The sequence below is a fragment of the Benincasa hispida genome, chromosome 3, assembly GCF_027475165.1.
Source record: "Benincasa hispida cultivar pf3 chromosome 3, pf3_genome.v1.1, whole genome shotgun sequence".
Lineage (NCBI taxonomy): Eukaryota > Viridiplantae > Streptophyta > Magnoliopsida > Cucurbitales > Cucurbitaceae > Benincasa > Benincasa hispida.
The window spans coordinates 31,738,398-31,760,776 of record NC_143480.1 but is presented as its reverse complement, the minus strand read 5'-3'; the positions used below and the strand labels follow the sequence as shown (position 1 = coordinate 31,760,776).

Here is a 22,379-nt window from a genome sequence, read left to right as displayed (position 1 = left end):
ATACCTTTTATTAAGAAAAAAAATTGTCACAAAACAATGTGTAACTAGACACTTGACCGAAGTGCACAAAGATGTGATATACGCGCCGAGCGTGAAGGAATGCTAGACGTTTGGTAATTTGGTCTCTGCCCAAAATATATTCAAATATTTGTTCTCTGTACCAAAAATAAATACATTTATTTTAAAAGAAATAAAAAATTTTACAAGGTTACAAAACTATAAAATCTGTTTTATTATTTTTTTCTTAGAAAAATTATTTCAAATGATAAAACCGTTAAAAGTATTGATAAGGTATAGCAAAATTTTAGAACTACTAATGGTAGACTTTGATAGACTTCTATCATTGTCTATTAATGTCACTGATAGATAAGGATAAAAATCTATCAATGTCTATCAGCATCTATAATTGATAGTTCTAAAGTTTAGTTATATTTTCTAAATATTTTAGTTTATTTTTCTATATTTAAAAATAATTTTTTTTTCTTTAAATAATAAAGGGTTTTTTATTCTAAATAAAAACATTCATATCTTCTTTAACGTCGGACATCATTCAAATTACAATCTTCTACTCTATATTTGTTATACTAACAAAAACGTAATAAATTAGTCTGAGGGTTAAAAGTCCACAACTTTGATATATATTAATGGCTTGGAAGGAATTCAAAGCTTATATATATCTTAATAATTGATATCAAGACCTCTCTCATGTAATACTAAAGATATTAAAGCAAAAAAAAAAAAAAAAAAAATGTGAAGAATCATATTTTATTCTAGTTATAGATAATCGTTATTTATTTGATTTCTACTCAATTCTAGTTCAATTGGCATATGAATGTATTAACGACCAAGAGATGGATGATTTGAATCCCCCTTCTCTTGTTGTACTAAAGATATTATACTTTTTTTTAATAATTTATTTTATTTCTTCCGTGAGCAAGGAGGCCAAATTGTGTTTATCCTATTTAATTATCATCTTTTAAGACTCTAATCTTATTTATTACTCTTTCATGTTAGATAATATATAATTAAGATCTAAGTAGAAAACTAACCGAAAAATTAAAAGAAATCAATAAATTTGAAAACACGAGAATTAACTTGGAAGAACTTCAAATTAAAGAGAAAAAAAAACATATACAAAAAAAAAGAGATTTAATATGTTATTACAATCACATGGAAATCTCCTTCATGTTTCAAATTGGTATGATTAGAAATAAAAAAAACATAGACTCCCTTTATATTTTATAGTATTTGGTGTTCATTTCTTTCTTTAATATTTCAGATGTGAGACAATTGTACTTCTAATATTTTTTCACGTCTAACCAAAACAAACATCACATTAATGTTAATTAAACCATCTAAACCAACTATTATTTATATTTTGCAATGATTCACAGTAGATTCCGCCATCCACAGGATTCAAAATCAATATAAAATAAGAAGGTTGGAATCTTCGGATACATTTAAATCAATAATTTCTTAATTAATATTTTTCTCTTAGAATTAAAACTTAACAGTACTTTATATTAAGTGCTTATGTCATCTTCATCATTCCCTTCTCTCTCATTACAAAATAACACACACACACACATATATATATATATATATATATACTCACACAGCAAAAGATAAATAGCAATTTGTGTCTTAATTAGCCTTTCAATTTCATTCATAAAGTTAACATCTTTATGAATACAATGGAATTTGAATCCATTGAGTTCCTTACCAATTACAATTACTTTTCATCAGTTGAACCCTTTTTCCAAAGCCATGAATTTTCTGGGTGCAGACAAGCAAATTCTTGCTCTTCTCTCTCAGAAAACTCCTCTCAAAATTCCTTCCAAGAAGGAAGCTTTTTGGAATATGATGATCAAAATTTGCTTCAATTTGATCCAATATTCAATTACAACCCTGAAGACTTCCTCACAATTTCCTCTGTAGATCCTCAAAACATTGAAGAACTCAGCAATTCAAGTCCTGTAGAAGAAGAAGAAAATTCCAATAATACTATTTTCAAGGGAATTCAAGCAGAGCTAATGGAAGAAGAGAGCTTAACAGATCTATTATTAGCAGCAGCTGAAGCAATTGAAGCACAAAACCATTTCCTTGTTTCAAATTTGATTGAAAAGCTGAAGAATTTACTTTTATATGACATGGGTTCATCTTCATTCAATCAATTGGCTTGGTTTTTCACTCAAGGACTCCATTACAAGACAGTTGATTATAATATTCTTGCAGCTGATTATCAAATCAAGATTAACAATAACTCCATGTCAGCCTTTCAGATGTTGCAGCAGCTATCTCCTTATATAAAGTTTGCTCATTTCACAGCCAATCAAGCAATTCTTGAAGCAGCAGAAGGGGGGAAAATCATTCATGTTATAGATTTTGATATCATGGAAGGAATTCAATGGCCACCATTAATGGCTGATCTTGCAGCTAAGAAAGATGTTTGTTCTTTGAGATTGACAGCCATTGTACAAGACAATGAAAATGAGAGAAAGATTATTGAGCAAACAGGGTGGAGATTAATTGAATTTGCTAAATCAATCAATCTCCCCTTCATATTTGATCAAATGGGAATTGAAAAAGCAGAAAACTTTGAGGAAATTCAAGTGTTGGGTGAGACAGTAATTGCCAATTGTAGTGGCATTTTTCACCATATTTTAAGCTATGGAAACTTATCAAAGCTTGAAACTTTTATAAATGGGGTTTCAAAACTTTCCCCTAAATGTGTAGTTTTAGTTGAAGAAGAGCTTTTTAAGGTCAGTAAACAGCTTGCAGGGCCTCAACCAATGTCATTTGTGGAGTTTTTCTTTGAAGCTTTTCATCATTTCTCTGCTCTTTCAGATTCACTTTTGAGATGCTTTTCTGGGGTTTATGAAAATGGATTCAAACAAGTGATGGAAGAGTTTTTAGGGACAAGAATTTTGGAATCAGTTACTCAATTCCCTTGTGATAAAACATATGTGTGGAAAAGTGCTTTTGATCATTTGAAAGACTACAAGAAAATCCCTTTTAGTTCTTTCAATTGCTCTCAAGCTAAGTATTTGATTAGCCTTTTCAGAGGAGATTTTTGGGTGCAGCATGAGAAGTGTAGCTTAAGCTTGTGTTGGAAATCAAGGCCATTGTGTACAGCTACAATTTGGGTTCCAAGAGTGGCAAATTGAAGAGTTTACTAAGAACAAATACTATCATTTGATTCTTTTGTTCAATATCATTATTGTAGGTATATGTATATAATATATGAAAAGGTTTATTATATTGTTATAGTTTTAATGCTCTTAGTATCAAATCGTTTAGATCTTCTTCGATAATAATTTAGGTCTCGTTGGATAATTATATTTTTCAAAATTCTGTTTTGTCTATTCATAATTTTTTGTTCATGATTTCCATATTTATTACGTAAACATTTGAATTCTTATCAAAATTCTAAAAACAAAAACTAGTTTTCAAAATTTGCCTATGATTTTTGAAAATGTTCTAAAAAAAAAAAAAAAAAACCATATAAACCAATAGATTGGGTGATTTAGTTTTTAAAAATCATTTAATTGTACTTGATTAAAGTAAATTTAATTTTCGCGAAACCTTAACATTTCCTCATATTCCTTAACTAACCCAAGTAATTTATAGTCTCAAAATTGAATCACTGATTAATTTTTAAAAGTTCCAATGGGATTGGTTGGAAGTTGGCTAATAATCATTCATCTCTACATATATGAGTAGAAGAAGAAATTATGTGTTATGCACATTAATATTTGGACCAATTCAATATTTAGTTAATCTTTATTTATTTTTTTCCAAAGAAAAAAGAATAAAGAAAAGGTAGTTTATTAATAATTAGTAAAAACATCAGAATATTTAATACTGAAATAGACATTGTTCTTCCATCACTTCAGTTGCCGTCTAAAACAGAAGAATTTTCGATAATGAACAAACAAAATGGAACTTTTTTTCTTGGACATGGACCACCACAATAAGTCCTATTTTATTTGCAATTTTAGGACAAAAACATGATGTAAAATAAAAACTCTTCTCTTGGAGCAAAATATGAGGAACATCATTATATAAATGACAAATTTAATCTTTGTTCTGTCTTTGGACCTTCTTTAATTTCTAGGTTTCTTCGCTTATTGATGTCAAAGTTTTGCTTCTTTTTTTTTTTTTTTCTTTTTAATTTAAATTTCTATGCTGATGAATGATAACAATGGCTAGTCTTTGGTTGACTTGAGTTAGTCCAAAGTCAGAAGCTTTCAATTTTGATTCGTAGACTTCTCTAATTCTTTTCCATATTCAGGGATTATAAATGGTTTTATTATTATTATTATTATTACTGATTTTATTTTTTTAACTGCAGTTAATTTTTTTTAATATGTCACACCATCATAACATGGTATGATCTTAATATCAAATTAATTCTTAAGCTTAGATAATCATCATTTTTTTCTATGTCAATTTATATGTTTCCTTCCACGTCTTCTCATTATGCTATGTACTTCTAAACTTATCAACTACACATTTAATACCTTATTAATTGATGGTCTAAGTCTGTAAATTACATGCCTTGATTTTTCTCTCCCATCTCTTTATCTATATATCTCTTTAATAAGAGATTCAAATCTCTCCTCGTCCCACGTTTTATTATTAAAGTTCTCTCTATGTATATATACACACACATGCATACATATACATTCATTATCAAACTTACAAGTTTTCCATGTACTTAGTTGATTCCTTATAAAAGAATGGTAAAATTGATATCTCCTTAGAAAATTATTATGGAGTTGTTTGAGACCCTAATTTGAAGTTGGTAAAAATGGATTATGTTTGGAGTTTCAAATATAGTGGTGTTTATAATTATTTATAACCTATAAATGTCTACAATAATACTATTTGTTATCCTCTTTGTTACCGCATTTGCAATTTTCCATCAATCTTCTCCATCTCTTTTTGTTATAATATTTACTATTTCTTACCCAGACTAAGATACTATACACTACACGAACTGTTATAACTCAGACTAAAACAGTCTACATTATATGATTAAATGTGTTAATAATCACTAACACTATAATAATTAACTCAGTGTATATGATTAAATGTTAGGGACTTGTAAAATTGTGTAGGCATTTCTCCATGTATTGAGTTTCAAACTCCTTTTGTTCTTGGGTGATAACAGCATGCGTTCTTTTCCCTGATTACTTAATTAAGAAATACATAAGATCAATCAATAACTTTTTTAGAATTTTATTTTTTAAAAAAGAAAGAAAAAACTTTAAAATAATCCCCAAAACTCAGGGAGTCATCAAAGACGAAAAGGGAAAATATACTGCAAGTTGAGAGTCGCCTAAACTACTACAATTTTCTTTCTTTCTTTTTTCTGAAAGAGACATCCAACGGCTGATAATTGATGCTATTCATAATTAGATTAAATTATAAATTAGCCTTTTAACTCTAAATTTGTGTGTGTTTTGGATTTATCTAAATTCATGCTATATTTATTAATATTTTTTTATCTTTTAAATATAATGCAACAATTTAAACTTTTGAATTCAAAATTTAAATACACGAAAATCATAAAAATGTTGTCTTCAAAATTTAATGGGGTTGACAATGGGGTCAGAGCAAAGTAGGGAAATTTTCCGTCCCATGATCATTCTATGAGGGTATTTTCCCCACTCCCGCCAATTGAAAACGAAGACGGGGACAGAGATTCCCTATTGAGGGAAATTGGTCCCCGCAGGGACCTATCCCCGATACTTTTTTTTGGGAACAAAGAGGGTAGTGGCAGTGGAGCTCAACTCGTGGTGGAGGCGATGTCCGGTGAGTAGAGAGAAATGAAGAATGTTTTTTTAAAAAAAAAAAAAAAGAAAAGAAAAAAAAAATACGAAGAACGTTAAGTTGGAGAGATGGATTTTTGAAAAGAATGGTGGCCGGTGGAGTGAAAGAGATGATGGAACTTGGAAGATATGATATTAGGATTTCAACTCGAGACATATATTGAGCTTTGTTGGGGAGTTGGACCTTTGACAAATTAATTCAATATTTCCATTACAAAATAAATAAAATTAATATTTATTTGTAAAATTAATTAATATATAATTGCATGGCCTTTAGGATATACATATAAATATATAAATATTTCAAAAAAAAAAAAGAAAACCCAATTGGGGTGGGGGTCAGGGACGAGGCCTCGATCTTGAGGAAATTTTTGCCAACCCTACCATTAAATCACAAAATTTAGAAACATGTCTCGAATATAAAAACCAAACTATCTATCAAATGCATGTCTTGAACTAAGTAAATCTGAAAATATAAAACTGAAACTGAATTCAATTTTCCTCTCAAACAGGCCTTAATAAATTTAAAATTTTTTAAAAATTAATTAATCAATTAAATATAAATTTGAATTTATAATCTAAAACTTCCAACCAATCGTATAATAGATTCACAATCTTAAAATACCAAAATTAAGATATTAAATTTGTAATTTAAAAGTTAATGGACCAAATAGACTAAATTGGTAGTTTAACCCCAAAAAAATAGAGACAAATGACAACGCTCCATTCTGAGTTCAATCTATACAGTATATCCATGTTGAACCATTATCCTCTCCCCCATTTATTCATCTAACATCTATTTATTTATTTATTTATTTATTATTTGTGGTTCCCACATTGAGGCCATCGCTGAGAATAGAAAAAAGAGAGGTAAAGTTGAAATTTTAACCAGAACTTATATGACAAAAATCATTTGATTTCTTATATAGATTTAATTTATCACTGGTAATTGTACTACATTTAATCATACAAAGCTTCTGAGTTGCAAAAAATAAAACTAAATCAAGCAAATGAAAGGGCAGAAGAGAAAATCAGTAAAGACAACCTCATTGTCACTGAACTCTATGAATAATTTGGATTCAGTAAGAGGGTATAAGAAGTAAAACCTTCTCTAAAAATTCAATTGATATTATTAAGTTACTAATAGAATGAATGTCTTCTTTCTTGACCTTTGTAAGGTAGAACTCAATCATTACCATTCAGCATTATCACCTTCCATCATTTGAGCTTGGCTTCCCAGTCTCCAATGAAGTGAACATGAAGTTCCCAGACAAAATTGCTTCTTTGTCTGTCGGTTGGTCAAATGCAGATTTCATCAGTCAGACATTACATGAAACTTGCAGGTTAAGAGTTTACAAGATTTATTTATAAAATATTGAACCCACCACACTTCAAAATGCAATAATTTCCGGAGCCAAGCGACAAAAATAAATAGATGGTGTGATGTAATGTAGCATAATTAGTAACTATTTTGTAATTTTCATTCGAATGGTTTATGTTTTAGTTAGAAGTTAGATCGCTTATGGGTCAAACTAAGAATGGATAAGTAGTGAGTCAATCTTCTGTTATTAGTTTTGATTATGTTATAATTTTATAGTTAGGGTTTTCCATTCTTGTAAATATTTTGTGATATTTTTCTTTTCTATGCTTTGTACACTTGTATATATTCATATCTTTGGTGAATGAATAGAGCATTCTGATTCTTTCTCAAACTTAAGAGTTTTACATGGTATCAGAGCTCTCTAAACAAACTTAGGGTTTTGTGAACCTTAGGGTTTGAGAATTTAGAACTCGTTTGTGATACGTTTAGGGTTTTGTGGAGAGGTGAGTTTACACTTTTGCTCACAGTCTCCATCTTCGATTCATTCACCATCGTTAGCCGCCGCCACCCAAAAAAAAAAAAAAAAAAAAACCCCACCCAGTCCAACGAGGAGCCCAGCCGTCGATCTACAAAACCCCAAAGTCCGGTTGCCACCTGACCAGCGCGTGAGGCTCACGCGCCGATTGTTCCATCTTGCTGTCCGTCCACGCGCCAGCGCATGTAGGCGTGTGCGCCGTCGTTTTTTTGTTCGTCTTCTATGGGTTTCTTCAGTGTGGTTGACTCTTCTCGGTGGTGTGTTTGTTTGGGATATATAGATATTCTCACTGCTTGTAAAGACATCTCTTCGGTAAATTAGAGTTTGATTATCTGCTGTCCGGTGTCTATTTTTTTTGAGGTAATGGATGATAAGAAACCAGTAGTCATGTCTGAGATTGTTCCTATGGTGTCAAAAGTAACTGAACACAAGTTGAATGGATCCAACTACTATTCATGGAGATCAAATGTCCGCCAATTTATTAGGAGCATGGAGATGGATGATCACATCATAGAAGAGCCACCGATTGATGCTAATAAGAAGATTTGGTGGCGGGACGATTCAAGGATGCTTCTACAAATCAAGAATTCTATTGACCGTGAAATTGTTGAACTAGTAAATCACTGCGAATCAGTCAAGGAACTATTGGAATATCTGGATTTCCTTTATTCAGGGAAAGAGAATATTAATAGAATGTTTAATGTTTGTAAGACTCCATATCAACCTAATCAAGGAGAAAAATCTCTTACAAGCTACTTTATGGAGGTTAAAAATAAATGTGCGGAATTCAATGCCTTGATGCCAATCAGCATGGATCCAAAAGTTCTGATGGCTCAACATGAGAAGTTGTTTATCATGAGCTTTTTAGTAGATCTTGCACCTAAATATGAGATGGTCAAAGATCAAGTGTTGTCAAGCTCAAATATCTCATCGTTGGAAGAAGCTTACACTCGAATACTTCGTACTGAAAAGACACAAGCAGTTACGTCATCTGATTCTAGTAGTGCTTTGATTGGGCGCACAAATGATTATAGAGGTAATAAGGGGGTTGAATCAAATAGCTCCAAAGATCATCCCAATAACCAAAGATCAAATCCAGGAGGTGTTGTTTGCTATTATTATCATAAACCTGGCCATACGAAGCGTGAATGTCGAAAATTGTTGAATAAAGGTCAGAGGATACAATCACCCTTTGCACATAACGCCTCTACTCCTGATAATCTTGACAAGTCAATTACGATTTCTGCAGAGGAGTTTGCTAAATTTCAGCAGTATCAAGAGTTATTGAGGGCAACATCATCTACTCCCATTACGGCCATCGCAGAGACAGGTAACATTTCGAAATGCCTTCTTTCCTCCACGTCAAAATGGGTCATTGACTCTAGCGCTACAAACCATATGACAGGTAACTTCAATTTATTCTCTAACCTTTGTACATCTACCTCTTCACCTAATGTCACTATAGCTGATGGAACCTCCACTCCTATTTTATGATCAGGAATCGTCCATTTTCCTGAATCAATTTCTTTGTCGTCAGTTTTAAATTTACCACATTTCTCGTCTAATTTGATTTCGATCAGTAAACTCACTCGTAATCTTCATTGTTGTGTCTCTTTTTTTTTCCTGGTTATTGCTTATTTCAGGATCTTACGACGAAACAGACTATTGGTAAAGGCCGTGAATTTGAAGGTCTTTACATCTTTGAACCACAAACATCTACGGCCATCACATGTTTAATAGTGTCGTCTCCCTTTGAAGAGCATTGTCGTTTGGATCATCCATCCACAACTTCAACGTTTGTCTTCTTTAGATTGTGAGTCATGTCAGTTTGCTAAATTTCATCGTTTGAGTTTGTATCCTCGAGTCAATAAACGAGCTAGTGCTCCTTTTGAATTAATCCAATCTGATGTTTGGGGTCCATGTCCTGTTGAGTCCAAATGAGGGTTTAGGTATTTTGTTACATTTGTCTATGACTATTCTCGTGTTACGTGGTTATATTTAATGAAAAGTCGTTCTGAGTTACTTTCTCATTTTCGTAACTTCCATGCTGAAATTCAAACTCAATTTAGTGGTGCTCTTAAAATCCTACAGAGTGATAATGCTAAGGAATATTTCTCTCATACACTCAAGAGTTATATAGATGCCCATGGCATTCTTCGTCCACAACTTTAACATTTGTCTTCTTTAGATTGTAAGTCATGTCAGTTTGCTAAATTTCATCGTTTGAGTTTGTATCCTCGAGTCAATAAATGAGTTAGTGCTCCTTTTGAATTAGTCCATTCTGATGTTTGGGGTCCATGTCCTGTTGAGTCCAAATGAGGATTTAGGTATTTTGTTACATTTGTCGATGACTATTCTCGTGTTATGTGGTTATATTTAATGAAAAGTCGTTCTGAGTTACTTTCTCATTTTTGTAACTTCCATGCTGAAATTCAAACTCAGTTTAGTGGTGCTCTTAAAATCCTATGGAGTGATAATGCTAAAGAATATTTCTCTCATACACTCATGAATTATTTAGATGCCCATGGCATTCTTCGTCAATCTTCCTGTGTCGATACTCCATCTCAAAATGGGATTGCAGAATGAAAGAATCGTCATCTCCTTGAGACAGCCAGAGCTTTGATGTTTCAGATGCATGTTCCAAAATCCTTTTGGGCTGATGCTGTTTCCATAGCTTGTTTCTTAATAAATCGCATGCCTTCTTCCATTCTTAAGGGTAAGATACCTTTTCATACTTTATGCCCCAAGCAACATTTGTTTCCCATTCCACCCAAAATATTTGGTTGTACCTGTTTTGTTCGGGATGTTCGGCCTCAGCACACCAAGCTGGATCCAAAGTCTTTAAAATGTATTTTCCTTGGTTATTCTCTGTCCAAAAGGGGTATTGGTGTTATTGTCCTAGTTTAAATAAATATTTCGTCTCTCCTGATATCACGTTTTTTGAACATACCCCATTTTTTTCATCACCATCATTCTCTCCGAATAAGAGTCAGGAGAGCATAAGAGTCAGAGGGAGCATAAGGAATTAGAGGATGATTTCCTTGTCTACACAGTTATTTTCCCTCCGAAACTTCTTCCTGATTCATCTCTACCTGTGACTACCTTTACTCTTCCACCCATCGTTAAAGTCTATACTCGACGACAATCTCCTTCAGTTCCATGCCCTGTACCAGAGTCTTCTTCGTCATTGGATCCAGAAACGAGTGATGATCTTCCTATTGCTCTTCGTAAAGGTAAACGTACATGTGCTCATCCTATTTCTTCTTTTGTTTCATATAACCATTTGTCGCCTTCCACATATTCATTCATTGCATCCTTAAAGTCTCTATCCATCCCTAAAACTGTTCATGAGGCTTTGTCTCATCCTGGTTGGTGTGTCGTAATGGTGGAGGAGATGACTGCCTTAGATGATAATTGTACTTGGGATTTAGTTTCTCTCCCTGCAGGAAAGAAGGCTATCGGTTGCAAATGGGTGTTTGCAGTTAAAGTCAATTCCGATGGTTCTGTTGCTCGGTTAAAAGCACGCCTTGTAGCGAAAGGCTACGCACAAACTTATGGCATTGACTATGTTGATACTTTTTCTCTGGTAGCAAAAATGGCATCTGTGCGGTTGTTTATTTCATTAGCTTCAATCAATATTAGCCTTTACATCAACTTGATATTAAAAATGCATTTCTTCATGATGATCTTCAAGAAGAGGTGTATATGGAGCAACCACCAGGGTTTGTTGCTCATGGGGAGAATGGAACGGTGTGTCGCCTTCGTAAATCCTTGTATAGATTAAAGCAGAGCCTACAAGCTTGGTTTGGTCGGCTTTTGAATGCAGAAGAGCAGGTTAGATCATTCAGTTTTTTTTAAGAGATCTAAGGGTGGTGTCATCTTGTTAGTCGTATATGTGGATGCAGGATGATATTGTGATTACTGGTGATGATGCTTTAGGTATCCAATCTCTAAAGACCTTTCTTCATAGTCAATTCCATACAAAAGATTTGGGCATGTTGAAATACTTCTTAGGAATTGAGGTAATAAGAAGCAAGAAAGGAATTCTATTATCACAGAAAAAATATGTACTTGATTTGTTGACTGAAACAGGAAAGCTAGGGGTTAAGCCATGTAGTACCCCAATGATGCCAAACTTACAGCTCATAAAAGATGGAGAATTGTTAAAAGATCCTGAAAGATATAGGAGGTTAGTGGGAAAACTTAATTACCTTACAGCGACTCGACCTGACATAGCCTATTCAGTAAGTATTGTGAGTCAGTATATGTCATGCCCTACAGTTGATCATCGGGCTGCATTGGAACAGATTCTTTGTTATTTGAAGGCTGCTCCCGGGCGTGGTTTATTATATAAGGATTATGGTCATACTAATATTGAATGTTTCTCAGACACCGATAGGACATGATCTAAAGAAGACAGAAGATCAACATCAGGGTATTGTGTTTTTGTTGGTGGTAATTTGATTTCTTGGAAGAGTAAGAAGCAAAATGTGGTGTCACATTCAAGTGCAGAATCATAATATAGAGCAATGGCACAATCTGTGTGTGAATTGATTTAGATATATGAACTTCTTGTTGAGTTGGGATTTGAAATCACCACACCAACAAAGTTGTGGTGTGATAATCAAGTAGCACTTCATATTGCGTCTAATCCAGTATTTCATGAAAGGATTAAATATATTGAAGTTGATTGCCATTTTGTACGTGAGAAAATTTAACAAGGGTTGGTATCTACAGGATATGTGAAGACTGGAGAACAATTAGGAGATATTTTCACAAAAGCATTGGATGGAAGACGTATAGATTATCTATGTAACAAGTTGGGCATGATTAACATATATGCTCCAACTTGAGGGGGAGTGTTATAATTCTATAGTTAGGGTTTTCCATTCTTGTAAATATTTTGTGATATTTTCCTTTTCTATGCTTTGTACACTTGTATATATTCATATCTTTGGTGAATGAATAGAGCATCTGATTCTTTCTCAAATCTAAGAGTTTTACAAATTCCATAATAAACATCCCTCTTAAAGATTTTCTCCTTTGATGCTTGAAAGATTTTAGAATCTGTAAGAACTAGTCCCTATAAGCAGTAGTTCGGGTCCCAAGGCTTGAACAAAAAGTAGATCAATTGCCCTACTGCATTCGAAGTCAACCAACTTTACTGAACAATGAACATGGAAGATAAAATCCAAAAGCAAAATTCTAAGGTAATTGGCCCAGATTGAGAGTACAGGATGTTAAACATCTGTGCTTTTCAATAATCATTCATCAATAAATTCTGAATGATGGGGCAAATAGATTCTCCAAAGCTAAAGCAACAAAAAGTCAGTAAGCCAACTTTGCATTCCTTGTTGGAAAAGAGGTATTTAATGAAAAAAGCATGTTCCCTTGGCAAAACAAAATATCATATTCATCAAAACCATTGGGCAGCTACAGAATATATATGTGCATGTGCGTGCACGTGTGTATACAGTATAAAACTATAATCTACCTGTCAAGGACAAGCAACTAACTTCACGACGAGTATACCTAGCCATTGCCTGCATTTACATTAAATAGACAAGTTATTGCAAGATCATCTAAAGAATATATCTGACAATCATTGATCTGTCAATGGTAAATGATGTATCAGTTACAAACAGATAGTGGATTTAACTCCAAATATTCACTTTTCAGATGGGGATAATCTCAAGCATTGATGTGTTCCTTAGAATGGGGGATAATCAAGGCAGCCAGAAAACGCACCTGCACATCTCGTAATGCAGCAGCACCGTTTGGCATTGGTGATCCATCATCAGAATATATATTCCTGTAAAATACGACAATCAAATACTGGGAGAGAAATTCAAGGATAAGTATAAATAATTTATTTAGAGAAGATGAAAAATCATATTGCTTATTTTCAGTTCAGGGGGCATTTGGATTGTGGTTTATGAACTTTCGAGAAATTTTCTCGATAGATAATTCTTCTCCTCTACCAAACTCTAATGGTGAGAGGGCGGTGCATACCCATTCTTCAGGGGTGCAGTGAAGGGTTCTGTCATGAAACCTTTATCGAATGACAAGACGCCATCCTGTAAAGTAGGGGAACCTCTTGTAGCAAACCGGTGTTTCTAGGCCTTTTTATTTGGGTGGTTGTCGACAAGGAAGTGCTTGTGCCTGACTAGAGCAAAATCATTGTGGTGACTAGAGCAAAGTTATTGCTTTCATAAGACCATTAAATCTTCTTCTATACCTGGCTAGGCATTACCAGATATATGACAAGGAACGAGAGTTGTTATCTCTTTTAATCATATCTAAGATACTTCTAACTCCTCAAACCAAGGATTAAACTATCTGTCAATACATCGATATATCTGTAAATCGAAGAGTTCCATAACAAAAGTAAGGAAACAACTAAATTATTATATTAAATAATTTTTATAATTTTTTTTACATAAATATCCGTTGATATCAATATATCTATAAAATTGAGATAGCAATATCAACGTCTATAATTTAATCATTGCCTCAAACTTATATGCGTTGAGTGGTAAGTTTGTCTATTTAAGTCTGACCGTTGGACTTCAAAAGATCAACCAAAACATCTATCCTCGCCAAAAAGTAGAATGTTGACACGCCGTTAGAGACATTCAATATATTTAGCGTCATGTCAACATTTTGTTAGGTCGACTAAAGTTCAAAAGATCTTAAGGACCATTTAAAACCATTTTACAAACCTTAGCCTTAAGGACTAAAAGTGTCCCTCGAGAAACCTTAGGAACCAAGGATACATCAAACTCAAACCACCTAATGATCAAAAGCATATTTTGCCATTTAAAAAACAACTAAAGGGATTGAGAAAGGCCCACAATGGAAGTACGATACTGGAGTGATATAGAAGGCTATAGTGGTGTCTTGTTTGATCACATGCTCGTGCAATGTTTTCATGGCACACCGTAGTTTTCTTTCTTTCTTTCTTCCATTTTTTTTTTTTTTTTTTTTTTTTTTTTTTTTTTTTGCCGACACTTAAGTCAATTACATTATTAAGTGTAGTAGGTGATACTATGAGATTCAAGATGGTATGACGTAGGATAGGATGAAGATAGATATCTGCGACAAAAGGAATGGAGCATTAAATGCCATTTTTGAGCTTTAGTGATAGAACATTTGGTGGAGAGAGATTTCAGGCAATAGATTCCAAGCGACTCAATGTTTCAGACAAGAGGTTCATGCGATAGAAGCAAGAGGTTTGAGGTGACTCAACATTTTAGGCGAGGGAAGACATCCAGACAACTACCTAAAACTTAAAATAACAAAAACAAAAACAAAATTAGATTCTAAAATTGCATTAAAAATATAACATCGCACAAAACTTCAAAGTTTACAACTATGACAAAGGTGAAAAGAGGCTTACTTCCATATTACGTTGGGCAGCTCATCTTTTCCAGCTTCTGGAAGCATGGCAGAATCATAAGCAACAATATTTCCATAAAAGATTTTTTCTAAATCTTTCATCCAACGAGTCAAAAGCAAATTGACCTGCCAGTGAAAAATAACATAACATACATCCTCATAAGTAAAGCCTATTTCATGGTAGCATGTACGTATGTGGTATGCGTCAGTCTGCAATGCAAATTTATAACACTCACGGTGCCATTCCTACAGATCTCAGTGTTGCGTTGCAAATAATCTCATTTCAAATAAAGAATCAAGAAAACTAAACATCACACTTTTTATTGCCTATGAAGGAAAATCTTAGGATCAAATTAGGCATGATCTCAACAAGTGCTATCATCCTGGGAAGAACACAAACGACAGGGACAGGAAAACCAAATACAGAAAATAACATTGAAGAGATAAAAAAGAAATTAATGAAAGATAGAACAATTGAAATACAAGCAGAAAAGTAAAACTCACTATATCAAGGAACTCCCTAGTTTCCTCCCTGTGAGCTAAGCTCCTAGTTCTCATTAAAATCCTCTTCATCTCTTCACTATCCTTTCCACCCATTCTAACAAAATCCACAGCTGAGCAAACAAATTTGAAAGCTAGTCGCATATCAACTCAAGGAACCATGTATAGCCTTGTCCTCAAGCAGAGGGAATAGTGAATTATAAAAAAAAAAAAAAGCACCAAAACAGCATAACCTATGTCAACAGAGCCTACAAACATTACCCAATGTCATTCATACAAGGTAAGATCCTCATAAAATATTTCTCCTCCTCTCTTCACTTTCCCCTCCTTTTTTTTATAACAAAACTCACAATAAACAAAGTTTACCCCAAAGCCTAACAAACCTACCAGCAACCGAGCACCAGAAGTAACAAATAAACTCATTGTACAGCTACTTGGGTATCTAACAGGAGAATGTTAAGACAGTAAAATTGTGGGATAAGCGATGCCTTCAATATATAAGAATGATTTGTCGAACAATTACTGTCTTAATCTTTTAAGATGATGATGTTTTTAACTTTTTATCACAGTCACCTTAGAAAAACCTAGATTAATGAATTACAGAGGGTGCATGTACACATAGACATAATATGTCCCATAGAAGCACTGAAATTTTATTGGATTTAAATCTCAAGGAAAATCATGGATGAAAAAGGTTCTGTACTGTTGGTTACAAACCCCAGCTTTAGACACTCTTAGCTCCACATCGTGATTGTAAAGTTCATACACGTATTGCCCGCGCTCAACACCTTCCTTTCCTTCTTCTTTCAGGCGCCGCAGGCAAAGCCACATGTGAAGGACAAGCAGCGAAAATGTTGTTTTAAATGTTTTCTCCAAATTGAACACTGCACATTGAGAAGAACAAGAATACTACATAAGTTTCAAGTTATTGTTGCTATCTGTGAACTGAAAAATAGTCACAAGTATGCCATACTTTAATTTAGGCAACTTATTGTAGCTCCGTTTGGCATAGAAAATACTTTAGGCCTTATCTATGGCCTGTATAAGAAAAAACAATTCAGAGCAAGACACCAAGCTTGGGATACTATTTCTAGGAAGAAAGCTTTTTTTATAGCACAAATACTCGAAATGGCTATATGTTACCATCCAAATCAGATAAATAATTAAATGAATAACAAATATATGGAAAACATTTCTACTTAGTGTAGGTAAACACCCAACTTTTTTTATATATATCTGTGAGTATCCAGGTCACCTTGCATGCACCTCAACTACTCTCATGAGACAACTATTTGGCCCTATCACATTTAGTTTTCAAAGTAACTCATAGAATATTAAATCTTAGGTAGGTGGCCAACATGACTTGAAATCATTCCCTCTACGGCATTCATTATTTTCATAGTCCTTATTGACCATTAGGCCAACTCATTCCCTCTAGGCCCTTTATTGTTTACATCTAGATGTCATGTGAAGAAGATTTGAATCTCCACCCATATAAATCTTGGTTCAAATCCATTCACTAGCTTGCTAAAATTGTCCCAAAGTTGAGGCATTTAATTTAGTCCATTGGTTAGGAAATGACGTATTAGCTAATTGATTCCAAGTAGACATGATGAGTGCCCAGCTTCTTCACTATAATGTGTCTTCACTGCTAGTTGTTTAGAGTGATCATTCATGATCCACCAATTGCATGATATTGACAATAAGCTTCTTGTCACAGTATACTTAATAATGCATTCCTTTTGAGTCTTGAGGTTTTGTACTAATTCTTTACTATAATTGATTGCAGATTTCCAAGTAAATCATGAATACAAGATAATATTTGTTCACAAGCCTCCGCACTGAGGGAGAGGAGAGGTGGGAGGATAACACTAAGGGAGGGAGAAAGAGTTACCATCATATATGGCAGGTTTATCAACTTGCGAAACAATTCGTCGGTATATCACATTTGCAGCTCGAATATGCTTGCTTTGTTTACTATAAAACAACATCATCCTGAGAAAAAGAAGTTTAAATCCCGCATATTCTGGTTCGTCCATTCTCAATGGTGAATCTTTGGCCAAAGCCAAAGAACAAGGCTTCGACAAAAGCAATTTATCCAAATGCACCTGTTTAAACCAATTATTTCATTTTCAGTCATAGGTTAACCAAGCTGTATACTAGCCATGTAAGTTAAGCAGATGAATCCGTGCTAAATTCCATTTCACGGTAAGATGCCTGAAGAAAACTAATATTAGTTTCATATGCGAAGAAATTACGACCCAATTGCTGACAAGGAGCTTCAGCCAGTTATGTATGTTCAAAAAACACAGGGACTCGAGTGTAACAAACAGCCTTCGAAGAAGGGGATGAGAATATATTGGATTCGTAAAAACAAGCTAACCATAAGAATCATGTGAACCAGACTAACAAATAAATTAACATATACCTCTAAATACTGCATTGTTCTCTAACAAGCAGGAAAAGAGTAAAAAGATGCATGTTGAGAGGATCCCGAGTGTTAGATATAGAACAATCAAGTTGAAGTCTGCACTTCAAACCAACAGATATTGGCCTTGTTAAGAGAGTGATAAACTGGTTTGCCAAAAGTAATGTTCAAAAAACAACTATCAAAGGAAGAGAAAAACACTGATTTCGTAGTGAAAATAAAAGGAAAACTTTTTTTGAACAACAAAACTAGCTTAAATTGCCCCAATAATGATTAGATCGTCTTCTACTACAGAAACTAAAAGCAACCAACAAATTCGATTGACAAAAAAACAAACATCAAAATTGTCGCGCGGAGCTTAAAATTAGTGATGGAAATACCCACCACATGCCCGTCGGATACACCCTTTTCCGAGTGACGGATATTGGGAGCAGCAGCGGCTGCGACTTTGGCGTAATTCCGATGATGACAAACAGGGAAATCTGTACCAAATTTCAAGTTGCTTTCCACTCCAATCCTCGAGAGATGGCGGGTGACTCTGCTCCACTTCGCCAACATTGCTACAGCTACAGTTCTTCGGTTTTGGGTGAAGAAATTGGGTTTACCATATTTAAAATCTACGATTTTTTTTTTTTTTTTTTTACGTAAGAAGCCTATTTTTCACTACATATTTTCAGAAATGTCTTTAAATTTGATTTTTTTCAAAAATGTCTTTTTAAGTGTTATTTTTTGACAATTTTACCTTTTTTATATTTATTTATATTTGTTTTATATATTATTTTTCCTATTTTTAAAGTTATTTTAATGATGGAGAGAGAAAATACATTATTATAATGATAGAAAATGCATTTAATATAATTTTTTTCATTTATCAATTGGAGAGAGAAAATGCATTTATTTTAATTTTTTCTATTATCTAATTTAGAAAAAAAAATGCATTTAATTAATTTTTTATTTATTTACATTGGTTTTCACCTATCAATTTATTGATTTTTTTTTTACGGACTAGCGATTATTTTAAATATACCTTAGAACATTTTGTTAGGTATTTGAAACTATTCTAACTAATATATGAAATATGCTACCGTTTATAAATTAAATATTGATTTAATGTTGGACATAAATTACAATATAAACTAATGTATGAAATATACCACAGTATATAAATCTTCGTAAATTTCATTTACACCACAGTATATACATCATAATACAATAAGTCTAGATAAAAAAACACTCGTTAACAAATACGCATACCACAATATATATCAAATTTCCTACAAAAGCTAAAAAAATGCATATATAGCATAGTATATATAAAAAAAATAGGAAAAAATAAAGTTCATCTTCATATGGGGTTTATAATACATAACCCTCCTCTTCATTTTTTCTTCTTCAGCCATGGCGCCACGGATCTCTCTCCCTGTCTTCGTTGATCGAATTTGCTCGCCCCACCATGTCGTCGATTTAATATGCTCAATCTGTCACCTTCGATTCGTCCCACGGCGTCTGTGTCATTGATTCATCCCAAGTTGTTCGTATCATCTCGTGCTAAGTCATCAATTTGTCCCACGCCGTCGTTTACCGCTTGCAACTCACACCACCAGAAGGAGAAAAAATAGGGAGAGGAAGGAGAAAAAAAGGGTCGAAAAAATGGGTGTGAATTATGAATGAGAGAATATATGAAATATATTATTGAAGAGAGAATATATTCATGGAGGAGAGAGAAATAAATAAATAAATAAATATATAAGATAGACACATATTACGTTAATGTCTTGAAATTTTCATTTTTTTACAAAAAAGACCTATTAGTCTCTCTATTTTCACTAATATCATCGACTATTTATAATTTAGTCCTCACCTACGTTATATATATGTGTGTCTATCTTTAGACCTTTTATGTAAAAATCTTTTTTTTTTTTTGTGTGTGTTCATTTTAATTGTAAACATAAGTCTATGTCCTGGGTTAATTTATGTTTTACTTATACATATTTTATGTCTATTATATATATTATATATATAATTTAGATCTCCTACTCTACCCTAATAGAATCATAAACTAAAAGGTGTTGTAAATTTGAAAAGCATAAGAATGTGGATATCAATAAAATATAATAAAAAAATAAAAAGAATATTAAAATAAATTAAACATAATATATAAATATATTAAATAAATAAATAACAGAAGTAAATAAAATAAAAATGATATTTATCCACTTTCTCCAATCTTTTTGGATTTTGCCCAATGTACGTATTTCAAAATCCACCAAATGTTACTATTTATAAGAAATTTGGCAAGTAAGCGGTGGATTACATGAACACTAATAATGTGTAATGTTGAGACACATGGACAACACTTTGGGAAATAGGTGCATGACACACGGTCAATGGACACTAAGCATGAGCATCTAATGGACATCCATTACCATAATATTTATAATACTATCCCTTAAATGCCCAATATATATATATGAATATGCATCATTAAAACCTTATGGGAAAAGACCCATTGGAAAACAAATCCTAGTAAAGGAAAAAGAATATATATTTCATATAATATAATACTATTAAAAAATGATACAGTATATTTACTACTCCTCGTGGAAACATCACTTGAGATATTTGAGTCGCCGCATTCCAATATTGTGCATCAATTTCTCAAAGGTTACGGTTGGTGATAATTTTGTAAATGAGTTTGCTAGGTTGTCTTTCAAACAAATTTGTTGTACAATGATATTACCGTTTTCTTCAAGATCATGAGTGTAAAAGAACTTTGGTGAATCCTCATTTAATTTAGGATATGCATATTGTGTTGTCTTCATATAATATCATTGGAAGATTTTTACTATAAAACAAATCACATGTTCTACGAATGTGTTGAGTCATCGATCTTAGCCATACACATTCTCAACTAGTCTCATGAATTGCAAGAATTTCAGCATGATACGAGGAAGTAGCCGTTATGATCTGTTTCACTGATCGTCATGACACAAAATTCTTCTTCATATACAAAGTAAATTGTTTAAGATATAGCTCGTATGGGTTAGATGACTATCATGCATCTTCACAACCAACTAGATCATAATTAGATTTATTAGAATAAAATAAATCAATGTAAACTAATTCTCAAATAAAATGTACTATATGTAACTCTACTCCAATATCCTCCTGTTGGAGGAATATCATATATATGTAACAAAATTACTGAAAAATACTACATAGTGCAGTTTATGAACAAGTCAAGCTATATAAGTGCACTTATTTCTTAAGATTTATGGTTCTTCAGGACCTAACATTTTTCATCATATTTCTAAGATCAGATGATATATCCTTTTTACATCGAGTGAATGAACCACCATAGGTGCTTTCAATGATGTACATAATCCACAAAAGATTTTAATGTATAAATTGATGTAATTCCATTTATGCTTTATTTGTAAACTAAGATAAAATTTTATCATCTTAATTTATTTTTTCAAAAATTCTATTGTCTTCAAAATCTCTTCAGGAGTTTCTGCTCAAATCATCAACATATATTAAATTTCAGGTTGTGATTTATTTATAAAAACATATGGACATATTGGATTGCTTTTATATCCTTCTATCAACAAATATCCACTCAGGCGATTGTAACACATTCGTTCTGATTGTTTTAATCCACATAGCGATCTTTGTAACTTCATTGAATACAATTCCCAAAAATTTGATTTATATGTTTCAGGTACCTTAAATCCTTATGGGATTCCCACATAAATATCATTATCAAGAGATCCATATAAATATGTTGTGACCAATTAAATATCTTAGTTTAATTGCATCCACCACCGAATAATACGTCTCATCATAATCAATATCATGTCTTTGTGAAAAACCATATGCAACTAGTCTTACTTGTGACTTCACTCTATTTGTTTTACAAATACTCCACTTGTATCCCATATGTTTGTCATTCTCTGATGTCTGGACTACTAGTCTTCACGATTTGAAAAATGAGTTTATTTATATTGGATTGTTTCTTTCCACATAAGTCAATCCTCGCTATGTCGATTTTTCATACTCACTTTCATAAATAATATCGTGAGTAATGTTGTATCAAAAATGTTGTCAGCTTATATGGTTTCATAATTTTTTAAGATCTCATTATTATCCTCATTTACTTCAATATTCTTATGAGTACTCATATTTAGGATTTCTTCTATAACATTTATATTCTTAACAAGGTCATTTACTGACTATTTATTTTTCGAGGATTTTTATCTTTGGAACCAAATGATCTATCACGTTTCTGGCGTGTCCCAAACTCATGAGTGACAACTTATTGCATTTCATGGAGCATTTACACTTAGTATATTATGACTT

General features: G+C 32.8%; 2 protein-coding genes across 3 annotated transcripts; one reads left to right on the top strand and one right to left on the bottom strand.

The window, feature by feature from the left end:
* The first annotated feature begins 1,685 nt into the window (after positions 1-1,685).
* Positions 1,686-3,167, top strand: LOC120074405 (protein NODULATION SIGNALING PATHWAY 2-like). The gene has a single exon (XM_039027520.2). It carries the CDS (start codon positions 1,686-1,688, stop codon positions 3,165-3,167), a length of 1,482 nt encoding a protein of 493 aa, XP_038883448.1.
* Positions 3,168-6,737: 3,570 nt separating this feature from the next.
* LOC120074551 (ubiquinol-cytochrome C chaperone family protein) lies at positions 6,738-18,707 on the bottom strand. 2 transcript variants are annotated; one of them, XM_039027708.2, is made up of 8 exons: positions 18,405-18,535; positions 18,021-18,119; positions 17,487-17,700; positions 16,310-16,476; positions 15,093-15,217; positions 13,442-13,505; positions 13,188-13,236; positions 6,738-7,125 (listed from the first exon to the last, which is right to left on the bottom strand). In XM_039027708.2, exons 2-8 carry the CDS (start codon positions 18,033-18,035, stop codon positions 7,046-7,048), a joined length of 714 nt encoding a protein of 237 aa, XP_038883636.1. In that variant the 5' UTR covers positions 18,036-18,119; positions 18,405-18,535; the 3' UTR covers positions 6,738-7,045. The 2 variants fall into 2 exon arrangements, with proteins under 2 accessions (XP_038883636.1, XP_038883635.1); XM_039027707.2 differs by lacking the exon at positions 18,021-18,119 and having other exon boundaries at positions 18,405-18,707.
* Between the last annotated feature and the right edge of the window lie 3,672 nt (positions 18,708-22,379).